Genomic DNA, 20,799 nt, shown 5'->3' on the forward strand with positions numbered 1-20,799 from the left:
GCCTGGGCGCCTTTTGGCTCCAAGAAGGGACCTTTGCATCCAACTGACTCATTTGGTGACCTGTGAGTTTGACTAATGAAAGCGAAAGATAAGATCTCTCATGATATTTATGAGTAACATTCTTCTTTCCATATCTTTATTTCTTCCTGCCCAGAAGTGGAATTAGAATTAGGTGGCTGAATAAGGCAAAACAAAGGACATTGACGGAGCTTGAGATAGGAGGATTTTTCATTAAAAAGAGTGACAGGTGGGAGAATGTGTCCAAGTGTGTTTCTGGAAGATAACCCTGCAGTTTGGGTTTAGGGCATAACTCACTGTGCCTTACCTGACATGGTGTTTCCAGTCCTCGGATTCCCTGGGAACAAGGGGGCAATTTCATATTCTGCCCGGAACCTGGGGCTGTAGGGTTGACTTTGCATGGAAAGGGGGCTCCTGAAGCCAGCACTGGCACCACATCTGCCCTGGCACGGAGCCCTGGCAGCAGGGAATCCTGGCCAGCAGTGCCGGGAAAGGGAGCAATAAACAGGAGAGGGTGGATCCCACGGGAACAGTGGAGTGGAGAGGCCAGAGTGAGATCCTGTGGGAAGTGCTGTCTGTGCCCATGGAGCAGGGCAAGGCTGATGGTTCCCATCCCACAGCCAAGGCATCCCTGCTCAGCTGAGCCCTCCCTGTCCCTGTCCCCTGGAGCCTGGGCAGGTGAGCCCAGCAGCGGAGCTGGGCAGGGTGGAGGCACCTCAGAGAAGCCCCTGAAGTGACGGGAAGGACGTGGTGGTGAGGGGATGAGGGAGCACACGGCTCTCGCAGGCCTGGCTGGCGGGGAACAGGCTCCTGAGCCGCCCTGCCCGGGCAGGGACTGAGGCAGATGCGCTGTGCCCGCTGCCAGCTGTGTCCTTCACGGGGATTTCTGGCGGCAGCTCCGCAGCACGTTCGGGCAGGGCTGGCGCCGGGCCTGGCACACGCTGCCCAGAGCTGCGGGAGCCGGGATTAGGGTCCATCTGTGCAGCCCCGGGCGCTGGATTTGCCGCCCTGGGCGCTCCAGGGACTGGGATTTTTTCAGGTGGAGTGTTGGGATTGGTACCTCTGACCCTGACACAGCGGGAGGTTGGAAAAAGATTTTTAAGGTCCCTTCCAACCCAAAGCATTCCAGAATTCTGTAATTCTCTGATTTTGTGTGCCTGCTGTTGAAGAATTCATTAAAGGTTAGCAGAAACACAGCCATAAGCATTTTCTGCAGCCTGGCAGCTCATTCTGATAACAATCATGCAGTTATGATCAGCCATCAGCACAAAGCACCACGAAGCAATGAATCGGCTCCGCAGGAAAGGGAAGGAGCAAAAGCAAATGTTGGCCACCCCAAGAAACATTACTTGCCAGTCTTCCAATCTACTGCAAAGAAAGGTCTTCGCATTTAAAATATTCCAGGAGTGTAAACACACAGAAAGTGTTTATGAAAATTAATGGATCTGTAAATCAAATTACACGTGTATTCTTTCATTTCTACTTTGAAATAATTTTTACATGTTCAAGTATTACAAATATGAATGTGGTGGGGCTCGATTACTGCCAGGAGCAAACACTGAGGAACTTCATTAGCATCAATATTTGATATTCATTAACCTTCCATTTAACAGCAAGGAGGATCTATGCCTGAAATACCTCACCTACCTTTCCTCATGCGTGGAGTGAACATGAATTAGACAGCTGCTGGCCAAATTTCACCACTCTCCTGCTTTTTTGCCCCAGAAAAAATGACCACACGATACAAATGGAAGTGAGGACCAGGAACAGGCGTGGCCGGATTGGTACCTGTGCCTGGGTGTGCTTGGACCACCAGGACACACCAGTGTGAGGCTCCCACTGCTCCGAGCCAGCAGCTCGGCGTCAGGGATCGATTGTCAGCTTTATGTGCGGTGAATCTCACCGGGTCTGTGGGGAGGGCAGCCGGGCCGGGCGCTGTGTGTGGGGCTGCTCCCTGCTGGCGTCCGGGGAGGGCCCGGACCTGGCACTCGGTGCTCTGGGCTGGTGGCAAGGTGGGGATGGGGCACAGCCTGGACTCGATGCTCTAGGAGGTCTTTTCCAACCTCGGTGATCCTGGGATTCTGGATTCCCGCGCCGTCCCCATCGAAACGCGCCGTCACCGTGGCAACGCGCTGTCACCAGGGCAACGCGGCGGAGCGCGCGGCGCGGCGTGTCCCGCGCGGCGGCCCGTACCGCGAGGCATTGTGGGCCGGGCAAGATGGCCGCCCCCGTGCCGCGGTGCTGAGCCGAGTCGCGCTCGCCGGCGCCCCGGGACGCGCGTCCCGTCCGCTGCCGCCCGCCCCCGGAGCGCAGCTCGCCGAGCCGCCCTCGGCCCGCCGGTGTGCGAGGGAGCCGCGATGGGCCGGGCGCGGTGCCCGCCGCAAGGAGCGCGGGGCCCGCGGGGGTAGAGGTGCGAGGGAGGCCCCGGGCCCGGTCCCCGCCGGCCCCTCGGTCCTCCCCGGGCCGCGCCACCGAGCCCGGCCGGGGCCGCTGCCTGCGCCAGGTGAAGGCGCTGCGTGCCCCGGGTCCGTCCTTACCCGCGCACCGGGGAGCGCCGCGCCCCGCTGCCCTTGCCCCGTCCTCCCCCCCTCCGGCCGGAGGGACCCCCGGCCCCGCTGGGTGCCGGGCTGGACATCGCTGCTCACCTGTTGCCCGGCGCTTCCCCGCCCATGGAGTCTGAGATGCTGCAGTCCCCTCTCCTGGGGCTCGGGGAGGAGGATGAGTCCGACCTGACGGACTGGAACTTGCCCCTGGCCTTCATGAAGAAAAGGCACTGCGAGAAGATCGAAGGCTCCAAGTCTTTGGCTCAGAGCTGGAGGATGAAGGACCGGGTAATGCTCCAGGGCAGGATGGGGTTTGGAGGAGGAGCAGTCGGGGGACAGGTGAAAAGGGAGTCAGAGCTCAGAGGGCGCTGAGCTGTTGTCAGATGAAACACTGGGTGTTAATCCGATAGTTTGTGTCCCAGTCATGTGGAGTTAGGGAAGCAGACCTGCACATGGGTCAGAAGTACTGATTCGATGCTCACGGCACTGGGCTCTTTGAGCAGCTCCGTCATTTAAGCTCTCTAAATGAAACTTGGGCACTTGGTGTGTTTTAGGCAAGACAATGAGATGAACGAGGTCAGGAGGAGCCCTGCAGCCCAGCAGGTGCATGGGACAGGCACCAGGTCAATAGGGGCAGGAATTGCAGCTGTCTGGAGCTGTCTACATGTGGAATTTGGAATGAAGGTGTCCTTGTGTGTGGAGAAACAGAGACTGTGGGATTTGGGAGGCGGGAAATAGTTTTCAGATGGAACTCCTGTGTTACAGCAGGAGCTTCTCCTGTGTTTGAGGACGTGGTGTGTGTTAAACTGACAGCACTGAGAGTGACAGAGGAACGTCCCAGCTGGGAGTCTGGGATCCTCTGTTGCATGTGTGTGCCAACCGAAAGGTTTCAGTAAAGAGCAAACAAAGCACCTAAGAAATGTCCTAGACAACCATTTCCACTCGTTCTCTTCTTGGAACCTGCTTTGGATTCCAGCCTTCCCTGGGTCTCACACGTCTTGTGTTACCCATACCTTTGTGTTTATAGATATTTACGAATTTTTCTGGTGACCAGATTTCCGTTACGTTTGTGATCCCCTTGTGATAGGATGGAGTAACTTTCCGAAACTCCAGGCTGTAATTTCTTTGCAGAGGCAGCATGACCAGGCTGTCCCTGAGTCTCAGTGTTCCCAGAGTGGGGATTGTATTTCTCAGAAGTTCTGACCCACGAGGAGAATCGTGCACTGAAAATGGGACTTGGCAGATCATTGCTGGGTTGAACTGGGCATTTTGGGTGTGATTTAAAGGCAGCACAGACACCACGTTGGGTGCTCTGCTCCAAAGGGTTCTGGCAAGGAGGAGACTCTCTCCAGTAGACTGTGGAGGTGTGATGAGCTTGCTTGTCTATTTTAGTTGCCTCTGCCACTCTGGGACGCTTCCTATTCCCTTATTTCCTGATCTGCAGAGTTGCCTGTTTCTAATTTGGGAATGACTTTGCCTCGGGTGGGCTGATCAATAGCTTGTGCAGCAGCAGCTCGAGTTCAGGGGGTTGATTGGGGGTTCTCTGTGGTTGGTGTTGAATGTTTCAGGTGCTTGTTATCAGTACTGAACATCACAGCCCAGCTCCTGCTCCCTGACCCCTGTGGAGCTGCAGTTCCCTCCTCTGGGACTCTCCTGTGCCATGAATGTTGTGGTTGTTGCTGCTGCTCTCTGGGAACGAGCTCAGTGGGGTTGGGCCCTGGGTCACTCTCCAAGATACTGAGTCTGACTCTTGTAAAAGGAGAAAATAGAAGCAAATCTAGAATTTTCAGTTTACTCCTTTTGCTTTCACTGTCAGCTTGAGCCAAATAACGTCATACCAGGGCCAGTGGTGCAGCTCAGGTGTCGCTTGTGTCTGGGCAGCTGGATCAGGGATCCTTGGGACAGACTTGCTGTTGTGTGTAATTACTTTTTGTTTGAGAACAGCTGCATAGGAAGATACCAAAAGCACATAAAGACACCTGAGAGAGGAAGAGCAGCTGATTCAAGCTCATTACTTTTAAATCTCAGCAGTGGTTTTTTATGTCTTGTATTTTATTCCCCTTTCAAGCTGTCATTGGCTGTCTCCTGAGTGCTTAATGTGAGATAACAAATGTAGAACCTCAGCTGGGGAGGGAAGGGGGTGAGGATGGGGTTTGGAATGCTGCATGGGTGATGTCTGTTAAATATTTCCACCCAGTAAGCTTGGTTCGGCTAATCCTGCAAAATAGTTCATAAAATCTAATCTGCTTTGACCTGGTGTCCGTGAGCAGAGGCTGGAGGGCAGCTCACTCATGCTGCTGTTTTCCCATGGCCTGGCTGGAAGTGGCAGCTGGGCTGTGACAGGTTTGTCCAGTGAATCGAGCACCTGGAGGAAAACCCAGGAACCTGGGGTTTGTGGGGTTTTCCTATGGAGCAGTGTGGAGTGGTGGTGTGAGGGCGGTGACCTGGCAGCCTGTGCCATCAGGGTGGAACCTGGTGGGCTGTTGATTTTTTCCCCTTTTTGTTCCTTGAACTGCTTTGTTTTGCTCTCTGGCATCATAAATTAATTACTTCTTGTTTTAGCTGTCTTCAGGAAGTTTCCTCTCCTCCTCTTTCCTTGCCTTCCAGCACTGTCCCCCGGTGACCCGAGTGCTGCTGCAGCCCTGTCAGTGCCCACAGCCCCCAGTGTCCATCTGCTCCTCCAGCCCCTGGCCCAGCCCCTCCTTCTCTGCAGTCCCACTGTGTGAGGCTGTGTCCTCTTCCCCAATTCTCTGCAGCTCCCTTTGTCTCTTGCCTCCCTTTTCCACAAGCCAGGGCTGATGGACTTCAGGTGTGCTCTTACCTTTGGGATGCTGCTGCAGGAGTTCCCTGAGGGCTGGAGGGGATGTGCCTCTGGCTGTGAGCTGAGGGTGGAAAACATCTGGTTACCTTGAATTTGATAAATGAACTTGTCACAGCCTAGGCTGGGGACCATTACCTGTCATTAGACACCCCAGCCTGTCTCTAAATGAAGAAGTTCTCCAAGGTCGACCCAAGCAAGGCTCTGTCAGTCCCAGTGCAGGCAAATCTGTGGCATTTTCCCCTGTGAATCATGAAAGCCCCAGGCAGTGGCAGATTTTGCCTTATTCATCGAGGAGTCATGGGGAGTGATCCGAGCTCTACTACAGTTAGGGGAAGTGATTCACAGATTTGGGAGTGGAATGACTCTTCTTTTTGTCTTGCTTTGTTGCTCTAAAAACCCCAGAGTTTATATGAAGTTGAAGGTTCTTTAGAAGGCAGAGCTCTGATAAGGGGAGAATCAAATCAGCAGAGTAATGAGTGGTAAATCTAGAGAAAATAAGTGAGAATTCACTGGTGTCCCCCGCTCCTTCCTCCACGAGGGCTGCTCTGAAAACATTTAATCCTTCCTCTCCCCCTTCCATGGACTGCATATGCCATCAAAGTGACACTGCTTTGATCTATTATTTATTTAAAGAATATTTTTAACACAAGAGGGTTGGAATTATGCTTTGTGTATTGAATTAAATCTCCCAGCCTCAGTAGCAACCAAAGCATATAACTTGATTTAAAGAAAAAGACTCCAAGTACACCAGGTTTTACTGACAAGTTGCTATTAAATTCAGAATATTTAAATTAAGATTTGCTGTATTTATATTGATTTCTAAGATAAGCAGAGAGCAACAAAGCTGATTGTAATAGTTTTACCTCAACATTTTTTTTCCTGCTGCCTCATAACTTGCTGAGTGAGAATTAAATCCTGTTTTTATGAGAAGAGGAATCCACAATTAGGTTTCTCTGGAAATGCAGATTAAAGCAGGACTGCATACAAATGTGCTTAACTCAGACAAGCAGAGTTTACCTGCCTGCCCAGGAAATCCATGGAAGTGTCCAGGGCCCGTGGGCTGGGTGGGTTTTCTGGGGAGTTTGGCTGTGGTTTTCTCTCAGATCTGGTGCTCATCAGCTCGGTGCTGTGCTGACCTTCTGCCCCTGGCCTGTCCAGAGGTGACTGTTGGCAGAGCCTGGGTGACTGAGGGGTTGTTGATCCCTCTGGGGCTCGGAGCTTTACCTGGCACTGCCAGATTTGATAAACCAGTACATTTGATGTTTGTCTTGTCCCTCTGTTCCTCTCTAAAGAACGCTCTGTTGGTGCCTCTGTCAACGAATTATCTAATGAAGTACTTAAGGCTGGGTTTGTGTTAATGACATCCTTCAGTGTGAGGCCGTGGTGTGGGGTGTGGTGGGTGACAGGCCCGGGGGCTGAAGGGTTCCTTTTCACCTCCTTGTCCCAGAGGCTCTGCCAGTGGCAGCCTCACTAGTATTGTTATTTCTGTATTTGTATTTATTGATTGATCCTTGCTGAACCGGGACAGGGTGACCTCCAGCTCTTGTTGGGTAGGGATGGAGCGGAGGTGTAATTAGTGTAATTAGTGCTGTGCAGAGTGGAGAGCAGGAGTAGTGCCCAGAGGAGGAGGCTGCGGGAACAGCCAGGTCTGGATGGAGCCCTGTGTTCGTGGCTGTCCCTCTGCCTGGCAGAGCCTCCAGCAGGAGCACAGGCTGCAGCGAGGTTTGTGCCCTCTCCTCTCCGTGGCACAGCCACAGGAAGGAGCTGAAAGCCCTCGGAGGGACGGGGTGGGTGAGTTCTGTTCCGGCTGCCTTCAAACACAGCCTGACACTTCACTTGAATTTATGGGCTTGGGATTGTCCTGATCGTTTTCTGCTGCTCTCTCCTGTAAGCCGGGGAAAGTTCCTGTTCGAGGGAGTCACCTGCACGTGCAGCAGTGGGCTGTGGCTCGGGGATTCCTCAAACGAGGCGGCGGCTCCTGATCAAACGCTCCGTGTGCATCCCAAGTTACTGACTCCCGGAGGCTCTGAGAGGGCCGTCTAGGAATGGTTTGGAGGAACGGTTTGTAAGGAAGATCTGAAGCTGCTTCAGTCAGTGCCTGGGAAGATGGACACCCTTTAAAGCCAGTGCTAGACAGGAGTGGGAATGCCGTGGAGCGGTGAGGAGAAGCCTGCAGGAATACAGAGCGAGGAGGAAACCCCTTGTCACAGATAAATGGGAATGACATCTGGAAGACGCCTCTTGTCGGTTCTTTTGCAGGTTGTATAAAGAAAGCAAAGATCATAGGAGTAAAATGTTTGCTTTCTGTTATTTTCATTTTTTTTGAGAAGTGATTGACAGGGAAGGAAACACCATTTTGGTTCTAAGCATCCCAGAGTGGTTGGGAGGCACTGTTGGGCTGCTGCGCTGTGACAGAGAGGATCAGCCTGCCCCAGTCTGGCGTTTTTAACCCTGAGCACAGTGGGTCACACACGGTCACCTTGGATCTCTGAGAGCCACAGTGTGTCTGTGGATGTCACTGCTGTCACACAGAGGAGCTGCTCCCTGTTCCCAGAGCAGGTGAATAGGAAGTGGCTGTGGATAGCTGGGGCATGACTGACAGCAGTAACTCAGCCACGAGCTTGGGAAGTGCTTCTGAAGTGAACACCGAGGGCAGCAGTTCAGAGAGTGCTTTGTGAGGAGCTGGAACTGTGTGTAGGAGCTGCCTTCACTGGGCAAACGAACACGTTGGGCACAATAAAGCTCTGAAGAAAGTTCAGAGTATTAGTGCTGAATTCAGAGGTTAGAGGAGGAAAACAAGCCCTCAGGCGGAGTTGATCGAGGAATCTAGAGCAGGCTGGCACACCAGGAACCCACTCTGGGCTACAGATGGCTGGAGACAACCTGCAGAGCTGTTGAATTATTAATGTTAACTTGAAGGAGTTCTTTGCATTCTACTGCTTTTATTGCTGTGGAGAAGCACACAGAGATTTTTTTTTTACATAACAGTTTGTTTATCTTAAACTTTACATTAAAAAAAATTCCTTGAAACGGAAAGCTCTTCTTTTTAGATGCTTTACCTTGCAAGTGGTACAGGAGCTGAAGAGGCAGCAGGGAGCTCTGTTCCCCTGCGTGGGGGAAAGTCGTGTCCATGTGGGATATGTTGGGAATCATTCCCTCAGGAGCCTTGCACTGGTTTTGGGTGCAGTTGTGTGATTGAGTGCAAGGTTAAGGTTTGTTTGCCTGTTCAATACCTTCAGCCTTTTCTCTGGCTGGTTTCAGACCTGCATTCCTCAGCGGGATGCGGTGCCGGAGCCTTGGGGATGATGCCTGGGCAGATGTCACCAGCTGTCACCTCTCAGCTGGGAACTCAAATCGGGAAGGTTGGCAAAGAGCCAACAGGAACTTCTGGTGTGGCAGAGGGAACTGAACTCAAGGGAGAACAATGTTTCCTCTTGTTAAATGTTGCTGCTCCTGCTCTCTTTGGAGATGTCCTTGTTGAAACATTTCGTGGCACATCTCCAAAGGAGCCAACAGTCAGGAGCTACCTGAGGAACACCTCGCTGGGTTTGCCCGGTGGTGAAGAGATTTGTATTAAATCTGTGAACGTGTGTAGAGAAAAATGTCCCGAAAAGGCTTCAAGAAGGGAATGAATTTCCTGCACAAGCAGGAGATTGGGCCTCCTGGCCAGTGAGGGTTTTCAAATGAGACTCCTATGAGGATTTGGAATTTGGAAATTTGTCCCAGTGTCTGTATTTAATGTTGGTAACTTCATCCTCATCTCTGTAAAATAACGTAGCCGCATATATTTCATGTTTAATGCTGACTTAATCTTGTGTTTGTATTAACTCCCAGAAGCAATTTGAACTCACTGGCATAAACCCAGGCAGGTTTCTGACACTTGAATGCTCATCTGGGTAATGTTTAAGCAGAAAGTTTTCAGCTTGCAAATTGCAGTGTAAAAATCAAATATTAATGGGGTCTAAAACGTCCAGCCTGAAATGTACCACAAAATGCAGAATTTCTCATAAATGCACTGACTTGTTCTTGGTATTACTTGCACTAGAATATAAAGCAGTTCTATGACTGAGTTACAGACCTCTTCTCACTCAGGCTGAAATGGGTGTCTCTGTCTCAGCCTGGCCTGGAATCACTTTCAGGGATGCTCCAGTGGGATCAGGTGGGCTCCCTGGGATGATAAGCTTCACGTTTTCCATCAAACCCCGAACATAATGGTTCTTTCCTAGTTGAAAATACCTGCAGATACTGCACTGTACTCACCTGCAGATCTGTTTGGCCTCTAAATGAAATAAGAGGTGAATTAGGAATATTTTGAAAGGTCTTTAGCATAAGATGTAAATTTTAGTGTCAAATGCTTTAATATGCACCTTCTCTTCCGAGCAGACACAGAACTCCCTCTGCGCCCTGAGTCCCATTTCTGAGGGCTTTGGGATGAATTCAGTGCCATCATGTCTCAGGAAGAGCATTTTGACCGAGTGGATTTTGCCATTTAAGTATTGCAGGTTCTGACCCGGAGTTATTAAATCACTTTAAATTGGATGCAGTACAAGCTTGGGAGTTGTATCCCATTTTTTAACATACAAATGACACTCCAAAGTGCAGAGCCCACAGCAGGAGCTGCTGTGGTTTGATCTTGAGCCTTTGCTGACAGAGCATTTTGGATATTGGTTTTCTTACAAACTTGCCAAATGTTCTTCTGCTTCATTTTTTAATTCTAACAAAAATCCATGGAAATGTATTCTGATGGATATACTCCTGAAATGGGGAAAAGAAAATTTCCACTGTCTTAATGACAGATGAGAATGTCCTCATACTGCTTGTATTAAGAAGCTTTAAATATGCTGTGAAGTTTCTGCTGGTGTGTTCCAAAAGAGTTTAGAAGTGGCATTATTAGGTTTTTGGGCTCAGGGTTGGGTTTTTTTTTGATCAGTCATATGCACTGGTCCCCAGAGCCCCCCTGAGCTGGGCTGAGCCCAGCGTGGGCAGCAGGGCAGGGGGGGTTCTGCCCCTGTGCTCCTGTGCTCAGGCGAGGCCCCACCTGCAGAGCTGCCCCAGCCCTGGGGCCCAGCACAGGGAGCACCTGGAGCTGCTGGAGAGAGCCCAGAGGAGGCTCCAGGATGAGCAGAGGGATGGAGCAGCTCTGCTGGGAGGAAAGGCTGCGAGAGCTGGGAATGTTCAGCCTGGAGAGGAGAAGCTTTGGGGTGACCTCACTGGGGCCTTGCAGGGCCTGAAGGAGCTGACAAGAAACATGGAGAGAGACTTTTTACAAGGGATGGAGTGCCAGGACAAGGGGGATTGGCTTCAGACTGCCAGAGGGCAGAGTTAGGTGGGATATTGGGGAAAAAATCCTCCCTGGGAGGGCAGTGAGGCCCTGGCACAGGGTGCCCCGGGAAGCTGTGGCTGCCCCATCCCTGGAATTGTTCCAGGCCAGGCTGGAGGGGGCTTGGAGCCACCTGGAATGGAAGAAGGTGTTCCTGCCCATGGCAGGGTGTGGAAGAGGATGGGCTTTAAGGTCCCTGCCCACCCAGGCCATTCTCTGATTCACCCTCAGGATGGAGGTGGATGTGGAGGAGCTGTCAGAGGGGAGAGGAATGAGCTGTAGGTCTCAGGATGTGCTCCCTGCTAGCAGTTAGAAATGGTGTGGAGTGTGATGCTTTACATTCTTTGGGGGAGGAGGCAGAGGGGAAATCACCCCATTTGTCTCTGGGATCAGTTCCTGTGCCTCTCATGGGTTTGCTGTCAGTTTTCCAGGAGAAGCACTTATTTAAAACCCCGAACCTGGGAATGGAAAATAAATACCAGCCTGTTCAGCATAAGCCACCAATCAGCTGTTACCAGCAAAATACTGAAAAATAAGTCGGTATTAGACTGCAAATGGGAAACAATAAATAAATGAGATGGAGAAGATTGCTTGACAGGATGCTTTCTCTTGGAAGAATGATTTATGTGTTTCCATGTCTAATAAGTCATTTTGTGTGTAGTTTTCTGTGTTTCCCTGGGGGTGTTCAGTGCGTGTGTGGCAGTGTGTGATGGTTCTGGCACACCCTGCCCTTGCACACCCTGCAGCTCCCTGGCTTTCCTGAGGCCCTGGGAGCTGGCAGTGCATGCGGGGGCTGGGAAGGTGTCCCTGTGGGCAGGGCAGTGCTCAGGTGGTTCTGGGTGGTGGTTTTGGGTGCTCTTACACTCTGAGCTGCTCGGGGTGGTGAAGGGTCTGCAGGACTGAGCCACACCTTGCAGCTGCCCCTGGTCCTGCCAGTGGCTCTGCTTTTACTGTGGGTTGTCCTTAAGGCTGATAAAGTGCTCTAGAGCACGTGTCCCTGTGCTGAACTGCGGCTGTGGGCATCTCCCCCCCGTCCATGGGCACTCCCTGGGAGCCCCTGCAAAATCCTGATCAGGGAATTCCTGTTCAGGCCCCTCTTCTCATCTCTGTGCTGGGGAGTGCTGCTTAGTCCGTGGTAATTCCTGGTGTGAGGAACTCCTACAGGATTGCAGGGTTTGTTAGCAGCAACATGGTTTGGGATGAAGCCATAAACCACAGTTCTTGCTGATTTTTTATTCCACGTTTCCTGCCATGGCCATGGGAGTGAGGAAACACTGCAGGATTTCTGTCCTGGTGTAGAGCCTGTCCCCCCTCTGCGGTGTGAGTGGTGTCTGGCTGCTCCAGTTTCTGTATAAATTACACATTGATGTGGCTCTAGGGTTTTCTCTAAGTGTGAAATTTGGGACTTTTTTTCCCTGCTGTTGGGGATTGCACGGAGCACTCTGGGGAAGTGGGGATGTGGGTGGCCTTGCTTCAGGCAAGCCCTGAATGCCTGGAATCACTGAGAGCCTCGTCACTGGTTTTGTTTTCCTCCTCTGGCTTAGGTGTTGGCATGGGGGAGTCTAGAAAAAGCCCATAAAGATGTGATGTGATAATTTTTGAGCAGTGTTTGTAGCTGGCCAAGGTGGTTTGTCATTGGTTTAATGCAGGTTTGGGGTCCCAGGTGAGGCTGGGTGTGCTTGGGTTGGGTGCATTTGTGGTGCCTAGGTGGGAGAACCCCAAGTGCTGCCTGGGCAGTGCCAGGGGGAAGTGGAGCAGCAGCTGGAGCCACTCCAGGATTTCTCCTCACAGGGCTCTCCAGGAAAACTAACACGTGAAGAAAACAAAATAAAAAATGCACTAAATGTCTTTGTTTTGGTGTGTGTTCGTTGGTTTATTTTTTCTAATGGTTTTGTTTGTCACTTGGGGGTTTTTCCATTGTAATTCTTTTAGTTTCAATATTAGAGATCACACACTGCATTATAATATTGGTCAGGGCCCCTGAATAGCATTGTCTCATGTTTTAATAATGTGTTTCAGATGGACAATGGCTAATTTGAGTAGCAGAAGTTCACTGGTGTCTATTTCCATGCTCAGAAAGAGAAGAATGGGCTCTGGAAATAATAACAAAAATAGTAACATAGACTCTAAGTACTGTTCTAATAAAAAATATGAAAAATTTCATCAGTCAGGCCTCGCTTAAAATAGTCCACATGAAAGAGCAGGTAAGAGAGGTTGGGTAAAACCCTGCAGAAGTTCAGGGAGTGGTGAAGTTTGAGCCCAGTGGAAGTTGCTGCTGTTCCTGCCCTCAGGAGCTGTGTTGTTGCCTGTCTTTGCAGATGAAGACTGTAAGTGTTGCCTTAGTTTTGTGCCTCAATGTCGGCGTGGACCCCCCGGACGTGGTGAAAACAACTCCCTGTGCCCGCCTGGAATGCTGGATTGGTGAGTGCCCAGAGCCTCCAGGCTCCTGCTCCCCTGAGTCTCACAAACACCGAGTCACAGCGTAGGGTTCATCCTGAAGTTGTGCATTCCCAGGGCTTGAAACTGGGCTGAGCAGGAGGAAACCTGGGATCTGATTGTTATCTGGGTTAATGAAGAGTCCAGCTCTGACAGCTGCCATGGGTCCCCTCACCTGCTGTGTTCTGAAATGAGATACCATGGAGAAAAGCAGCTGTTAATGAGCTGCTTTGCTTTCCTGTAATTATTTTAGATTTATGAATATCTGAGGAAATCTCTGAGCAGAGACACCTTCAGAGTGCTGGGCTCTGCAAAGCTTTCAATCCCCCTTCTCTGCCTCACCCAGCAGAGCAGTGATGTTTGTGAAACACCTTGCTGTGTTTTGAGGTAGCTGCTCCAGGGCTGTTTTAACTGGAATCATTCAGAAGACCTGGAATTATTCCCAAGGATGTCTTGCCAGCAGTTCCAACACCTGGGTTTGCTACTTCCATGCAGCATTGCACTAAATTCCTAGGGGGTTTTTTGTGAAGAAATTAAAAGTTCCCTTGGTTTTGGAGAAAAAAGTCTAATTATCAAGATGAGACAAATCTGAAATAATATTAGAAGGAACTATCTTGTACACAGAAGCTTTCTCAGAGAGATTTGTTTTTTATCTAGGAATTGGGAATGTTCAGCCTGCAGCACGTCCCACGCTGGGCACTGTAATCCTCAGCTTGGGGCTTAGACAGGCCCCAGGAGCAAATTAATCACTGCACAAACAGCATTTCTTAAAAAACTTTCTGAAGATTTTCTGACCTTTCCTTACCTGCTTTGTGAATCAGAGCATCTCAGGTTTTTAACCCAGAAACGCTGATGACTTTAAAGCAGCTGAAAGCCCTGAGCAGGCACAAACAGGTACCTGAGAGCAGTGCAGAGAACAGCCCTGATGTCTCATTGGTACACGAGCTGAGCAGCATTGCAGAGTCATTTAAATAAAGTCATTAGTGCCTATCATTAGCAAAGAGAATTTTGAATGCAGTTTTGTAATTAAATTTTCAGTGTGTTTGTGTACACAAGTGCTCCTTCCACTTCCAGCCAACTTGAAATTTCTGAAAAAGATAATTGGGGAAATATCTGATGTTTTTCCTCCCATCAGTCTCCGGAGCAGGGAGTAGGGGGTGCAGTAATGTCTGTGCCACATGTGCAGGGTCTGGGGAGCTCTCTGGGGTGCAGTTGCTGCTGTTCACACCTGAGCTGGGCTCACAGCTGGTCACCCCTGGTGACAAATGGCCACTGAGCAGAGCCCTGTGCAGGTCATGCTGCACCCTCCACGTGCTCTTATTCCTTAAGGAAAAATAACTCTCAAAATCCTGCTTTCATCCTACTTTATTACATTTTGTTTCTAACAAAAGTATATTTGCAAAAATTGGAAAAAAAACCCCTTCATCGATCTGGTTTAGTGCTTTTGAAATAATTGATATTAAATAGCAAAATATTAGCTTGTAGGGTTTTTTTTTAAAAAAACTTGTTAATTGTTTAATTATATGTCCATGGTGTTTGAATAAAGCACATGGGCTGGAATTGTACTGCTATGTATGGATTGTGGTAATTATCTAGCAATGAAATTAACTTCTTAAATATTACAAATGGCACACAGTCTCTGAAGCAGGGGAAGCAAATGGAGCAGGATTTTGCATTCCTCAACAGAAAATGTTTGTCATCAAATATTTAACCAATTTGAGTTCTTGTCATTATTTACAATAGAAACCTGATTTCATTATTAAAAGAAACAAATGTAATGCCTCTACTGTCTTTCAAAACAAAATTGTGTTTAGCAGCTCAGTGAGAGAAATCTTCCACATTTGACAGTCTGTAATGGAACGGGATTTTTGTTGGACTGAAGAATTTGGGGAGAATTTTTGGGCATTGCCCCCGAGTAAATTCCATGAGGAGCAAGGTGTTTATGGGTTTGAAGTTGATAATGAAAGGAACCTGCACGAAAATATCCCTCAGTGACCTGAGTGATGCAGCTGGGGTGAGAAATGCTCCTGTGTGTTCTGTTCCCAGATCCTCTGTCCATGGGGCCTCAGAAAGCTCTGGAGACCATCGGGGCCAACCTGCAGAAGCAGTACGAGAACTGGCAGCCCAGGGTGAGTGTTTGGCTGTTCCTGGGGCTTCCCTGCTGTGGAACCTGGGCAGTCACTGCTCCACTGCCGGAGCCTTTGCTCCTCTGAGCTTCAGGCTCCTGGTTGGCTTTTTTCTGAAGTGTTTCTAAGCGTATTTATGTCTTGGAGCATTTATGGCAGGTACTAGTGTACAGCTAAGACAAGAGGATTTCCTTCTGCGTTTTTCCTCATGGCACATTGACAACTTTTAAATCTCGACAGCCCAAGAATTTAGCAGAAAATTCAAAAAGTGCCTGAAATCAAACAGGAGAGTAAAAGCATCCTGGAGCAAAGGTGAAAACAAGCCCTTTCCTGTGCTCTGTATCAGTCCCTGGTACTGGGGACGGGGGACAGGTCAGGAGCAGCAGGTTCTCTGCGTGGGCCTGGTGGAGGCAATCCCAGAGCTGGGATGATTCCCTGGTTCCTGCAGGAAACCACAGCCCCTGACACATTGCAAAGGCAAACACGTCGTGGTTTATTGCACTCCACAGGGCTCTGGAGCTTTCTGCAGTAATAAAGAGAAGTTGGTGTGCTGTCTGCAGTAGAACAATAGGAATGTTATTGAATTTCCTAGAGCTTTCATATAAATACTGATACATCCAGTTTTGTCTGTTTCTTGGGGGCTTGGAATGGTTGAGGAGTGGATGGAAGGAAGACAATTTGGGGAAAACCAGGCAGTCTGAAAAAAGAGCAAATCATGAAAATCTTCTGAAATAGCCGATATTCCCTGGCTGTCAGTTCCTTCCACAGGAGCTGCCCCTCATCGGTACCTCCTTGGGAAATCACAAGTGGTGCTAATTGCTGGCAGTGGGTGGTGGCAGTGATGACCCCTGTGTGACCAGTCCTGAGCATTGCTGCCAGCCAGCCCTTGGCTGCTTCTGATCAAACATCCCCTTTTTTGCTCAAGACAAACACCTTAGCTGAAAGAAAACTGTAAAAGGGGTAAAGCATGAAAATTCCTTGTTTCTGGAAGCTCCCAGGCTGCACAGCTGATGGATATTTCCTTCCAGGTCTTATTGAGCCCCTTTCTAAATAATTTATCAGCTTGCCACTGCTTGAAGTATTTGTTCTGATTAAATTTAAGACTTTGCTTTATTGTCGTGTAGCTACATAAATTTGTGTGCTGCGGGAGTAAAAACCACTTCAGCTGTTGTTTCCTCTGCAAAATCCTGCAGTTAAGCAATATTCAGTCATTTCATACAGTTCTCAAATGAAGATCGTACTGGGGGAGAGGGTAGGAGATGACAGAGCTGTGGGCTCCATCTGTCTTGATAAAGAGTTCTCTGAAGGAGTAAAGAGTTCTTGCAATTCACTGCGGAGATAATTGAGATGCTGGTGAAAAAGTGGAAGGAAAACCAAGACAGCTCTACACTAACACTCCCTTGGGTTTGGGGCTTGAGTTTCACTGGGCAGGGAAGGGGTTAAACCTCAGGGTAATCAGGAAAGAGACTCAATTACAGGGATCAGAGGGGCTGCTTAAGCAGCTGAGAAGGGAAGGAGAAAAGGGAGTGAAAGTGAAGAGCCCAGGACCCGGTAATGCCTGACTGGAGGGGAAAACCTGCCCTGGGACTGCTCCTCTGGTCTGGGAATCTGCGGGTGGCAGGTTGGGAATGGCTGGAGGAGCTGAGTGGAACTGGGCTGGCTGGTAGCAGGGCCTGGATCACCGGGGAGCACTGGGAACGGGGAGCCTTTGGCTGAGACGGAATTGCCCAGAATAAAATACTTGGAGTTTCTGTTGGAGGCTGCTCGCATGCTCTGTATTTAAAATACTTAGATAAGGAATTGATCATATTGAAATGGGATTTCTCTGCTGCTGACCCCCATTCAGTACCCCCTGCAGAACCCTGCCTGTGTGAGGTGCAGCCCTGTAGCAGGTGCCCAGCCAGAGCACGGCTTTGCTGTGCTGGCAGGGAGCAGCAAATACTTCCCCGTTGTTGGGGTGTAAATTCTGTTTCTTGGCAGCCCTGCACATTGTGCCGTTGCAAAGGCAGGGACTTGCCTTAGCTTAAGAGTCAAGAGCCTTTGAAAACAGGACTAATGAACTGCAAACTCCGAGTGCTGCTGCAGTGGGATGGTTTATGGAGATGCAGGAGCTCGTGGGGGTTTTTATGAGCAGGAGTTACTGCTCTGCAAGTCCCGGTTTATCAGTGGAGCTGGGCCCTGGGCCCTGTGCTGCAGCCCTGCAGAGCTGCGTGGGGAGGATGAAGGTGTTCTGCTGCTCAGGGACTACTTGGAAGGAGTGAGTTCTCTGCACCCTCCAGGCTGGAATTGTCAGAGCTGAGCCCCAGCACTGTGTGTGGAAGCACCCCGTGTGCACTGATCCCTGTACAGAACCTGTGGGATGAGCTCGGAATGGAATTGCTGCCTGCCTTCTTAGAAGGGTGCCAGGTTTTGTTCCCCCTGGTTCTCCTGATGGCCATCTCGTGCCCAGCCCTCCCAGCCCTGCCCTGTGCCTCCATCCCTGTGGCTGTGCCGTGGAGAAGGGGCTGCGGAGCCAAAGGCTTGGCTTGGGTGAGGCAGAGTTTACATAACTCAGGACCTGGTATGAAGTAGTCTGGAGTATATGCTTGTTAAATATATATGAAATTACAGATTTTTTTCCTCTTTGTTAGCTCTGGCTTTTGACCAGGTTCTCCCTTTAAACTGACCAGAACACCCACAGGAGTTTTTCCTCCTTTGCTTCCCATTTTGATGCTTCTGTTGGCATTTTCCTGGTGCACAGATCCCTGTGGCACTCCTGCACCAGGTGCTCTTTGCAGTCCTGTCCTTTATTCACTGATGAACTTTCCCAGTCTTGCCAGGAAGGCCAAAACCCACAGTTCATAACCATTCCTAGGAGAGGTGGGAAGGATGCAGACACACAGCTCCTCCGTGGCTCCCAGCTGTTCTGAGGTCCTGCTGAGCTGTTTCACTGGGATCTTTTGTACAGAGGCCTTCCTTCTTCTGTGGAATTTGGGGTTTTTTGCGTCCTCTGAGAAGAAGCTTAATGGAGTGTGAGAGGTTTGTGCCTCTGTAGGACTGACTCTGGGCAAGGCAGTGATTTACCATCACCACTCCCCTCCTGCCCTTCCAGACCAGGAGCTCCAGGGCTCCTGCACCCTCTGTGCAACAACCAACACCAGCGAGGCCAAGGGCTTGAGACATCACATCCCAAAGAATCTTCCCCCTTACACCCACTTGCCTGAATAAAACAAAGTCAATTACGGTATTGATTTTTAAATTCAAGTGCTACAATTTTTCCTCCCTTTTTCTTCTCTCAATTTCCTCCTTTTTTGCTAAGAGAGTCATTTGGGCTGTTTTAATTCTCTCCTGGAATGAGTTGATTTCATTATAGCTGAATGGATTATACCTGAGCAGGCATCCCTGGGGTGAAGGAGAACTGTGAGCTGTGAATGGGATGAAAATCCTGGATGGGGAAAGGACTGGGGAAATCTAGAAGACAAGATTAAATAAACTTTTAGAAAGCCTTTGGGAAGGGTGGCTTGAAAGCAAGTACTGGTGTTTGGGAATGCCTGCAGCTGGAGCATCCCTGCTGAGGGTGGCATGGGCACACGGTAGTTCTGCTTCTGTTCCTTGTGCAGGTTTTGAAGAAAGGGGTTTCCCATTTCTCTCTGATCCAGTCTCACCCGTTGTGTGATGCCTCTTGCCTGCACCAGTGAGTGACGGTCTCTGAGGAGACATCTCCTACAATATGGATAGATTACCTCTTTTGTAGCGGGCCTTCAAGGAAACAGTGATTTTCTGATCAAACAGGCTGCTTCTCCCTCTCTTCTAGTCTGCTTCCCAACAGTTTTCTCCTAATTTCAAAGGAAGTACAGCCAAGATACTTGAAATGGATCACGGAAAGCCTCTACCTTTTAGTGCATGTTGTCGGTTGTTGATGCTGTTGTTCCCCTCATTAGAGATCTCTGGGCTTTGATTCGGTGTCTGAGGTTTCATTCCTTCATTGCTTTTTTCTGCCTAATTAATTGGGAAGTTGCTGCTGCACATCAAAGGGGGAGCATTTCCTAAAGAGTAACTACTTAAGCATGAAAACTAATTGAACACATGACCTAATTATTGGTCTCTCAGTGAGTCATACTTTTCCTTTATTTCTGTAGGGTTTTTCTTTTGAAACAACAGCAAATACTAATGGCTCCTGCAGAAGAAATACTGTAGAATTCCAAAGGGGAACATGGGAAAACTGGTACTTGGTCTCCAGTAGGAGATAGCTGCAGATGGAGGAACATGTAAGAAAAAATGAATAAGAAGAAAAAAAACAACAAAAAGACAGTGTGACCTTGTTTAACAAAACCAGGTTTTCCGTAGAGGACTATGTTTGTTGGTTTTCATTTCCCAACAGCCTCTTGAATTTGGCAGCTATTTCAGGCTCTGCAAAATTCTGCTGTATCAATCCTTTGCTGTCTTGTTAAAGATCAACTGTCTTCAGCATAAACCAGCAGGGTTTTTTTCAGGGGAAAAAAAGAAAAGTGCAGTCAACAAGTCTAATTGTGAAACTCAGTTATTCCTGTTCTTCTGTCTGAAAAGCTGTCGTGGTCAGAGTGTCACTGTCAGCCAGGGGCTGTTTCACTAAATACCCTCTGGGAGCACCGGTCATTTGGCCAGAATCGCACAGATTTCAGCTGTGGTGAAGGATGAAACCCACTTTTTAATGCCTTGGGAATATGGAGAAAATGAGGTCAGTGGTTGTAGCTTTCCCTTTGGTGGCTCTCCAGGTGATCTGCATCCCAGCCCTCCGTCACCCACGGCCTGGCTGGGGAGAGCACGAGCCCAGGGCTGGGTTCAGAGCAGCCCCAAGGACGCTTTGCAGTGCAGCTGCTCTTCTGTGCTGAAGCCCCTGAGCTGGGGCACCTCTTTGGTGCTGCTGCTGCTGCTGCCGGGAGCGAGCACGGGGAGCGGCCGGTCCTGAGCTCCTGGGCCGCAGCCGGGATCCCTGGAGCTCTGCAGCTGGAGCTGCAGCAGCACCCTGCTGCTGTGCCTGCCTGCACTGGGAGCAGCTGGGCATGGAAGGGCTCCTGGAGCAGGGATAAGGGAGGATTTGGGAATCGGCTGTGTACCCCGCTGCAGCTCTGCGTACAACTCATGTTTTAATGCTTTTGATAGTGAGAAGAAAAACCCTGAGAAATCTTTAACGCACCACTGAAAGTGGAAACTGTGATATTGCAGCAGTAGTGTACTTAATGCTGATTTCTCGGAGATTCTCCTGGAAAAATGAGTCACAAAAAGGAAAAAAATAGTTGCAGGCGTGAACTGCTGTGTGGAAGCGTGTTCAGAAGCTGCAGAGACCAGGAAGTGGCATTAAGCTGTTCTGTGAACTGAGCTGTTCATGCACTGCAGATAGCAGGGTCTGGCATTCTGGAACTAAGTCAGCAAACTTGCAAAGTCAGTTTAGTGGGAAAATGCTGTGGGTCTTGGCATCCTGCTGCAAGCCAGGAGCTCTGTGGGCAGGATGTGCTCGAGTGAAGGAGATCACCCAGCATCTGAACTCCTGCTAATTTTGAACTCCTGTGTTCAGAG

At 49.7% G+C, this 20,799-nt stretch overlaps 1 protein-coding gene across 4 annotated transcripts in view; it reads left to right on the forward strand.

The window, feature by feature from the left end:
• Positions 1 to 2,326: 2,326 nt before the first annotated feature.
• Positions 2,327 to 20,799, forward strand: part of RPTOR (regulatory associated protein of MTOR complex 1) — a 106,646-nt gene continuing 88,173 nt past the window's right edge. For 2 of the 4 annotated variants that reach the window (XM_032129423.1, XM_032129427.1), the window contains exons 1-3: positions 2,328 to 2,849; positions 13,021 to 13,123; positions 15,185 to 15,267. In XM_032129423.1, coding sequence (XP_031985314.1) covers positions 2,688 to 2,849; positions 13,021 to 13,123; positions 15,185 to 15,267 — 348 coding nt within the window. In that variant the 5' untranslated portion in view covers positions 2,328 to 2,687. Of the gene's footprint in view, positions 2,850 to 13,020; positions 13,124 to 15,184; positions 15,268 to 20,799 lie in introns of all 4 variants that reach the window. The other 2 variants (XM_032129424.1, XM_032129426.1) reach the window with 2 other exon arrangements.

The sequence above is a fragment of the Corvus moneduloides genome, chromosome 19, assembly GCF_009650955.1.
Source record: "Corvus moneduloides isolate bCorMon1 chromosome 19, bCorMon1.pri, whole genome shotgun sequence".
In the NCBI taxonomy this organism is placed as follows: domain Eukaryota; kingdom Metazoa; phylum Chordata; class Aves; order Passeriformes; family Corvidae; genus Corvus; species Corvus moneduloides.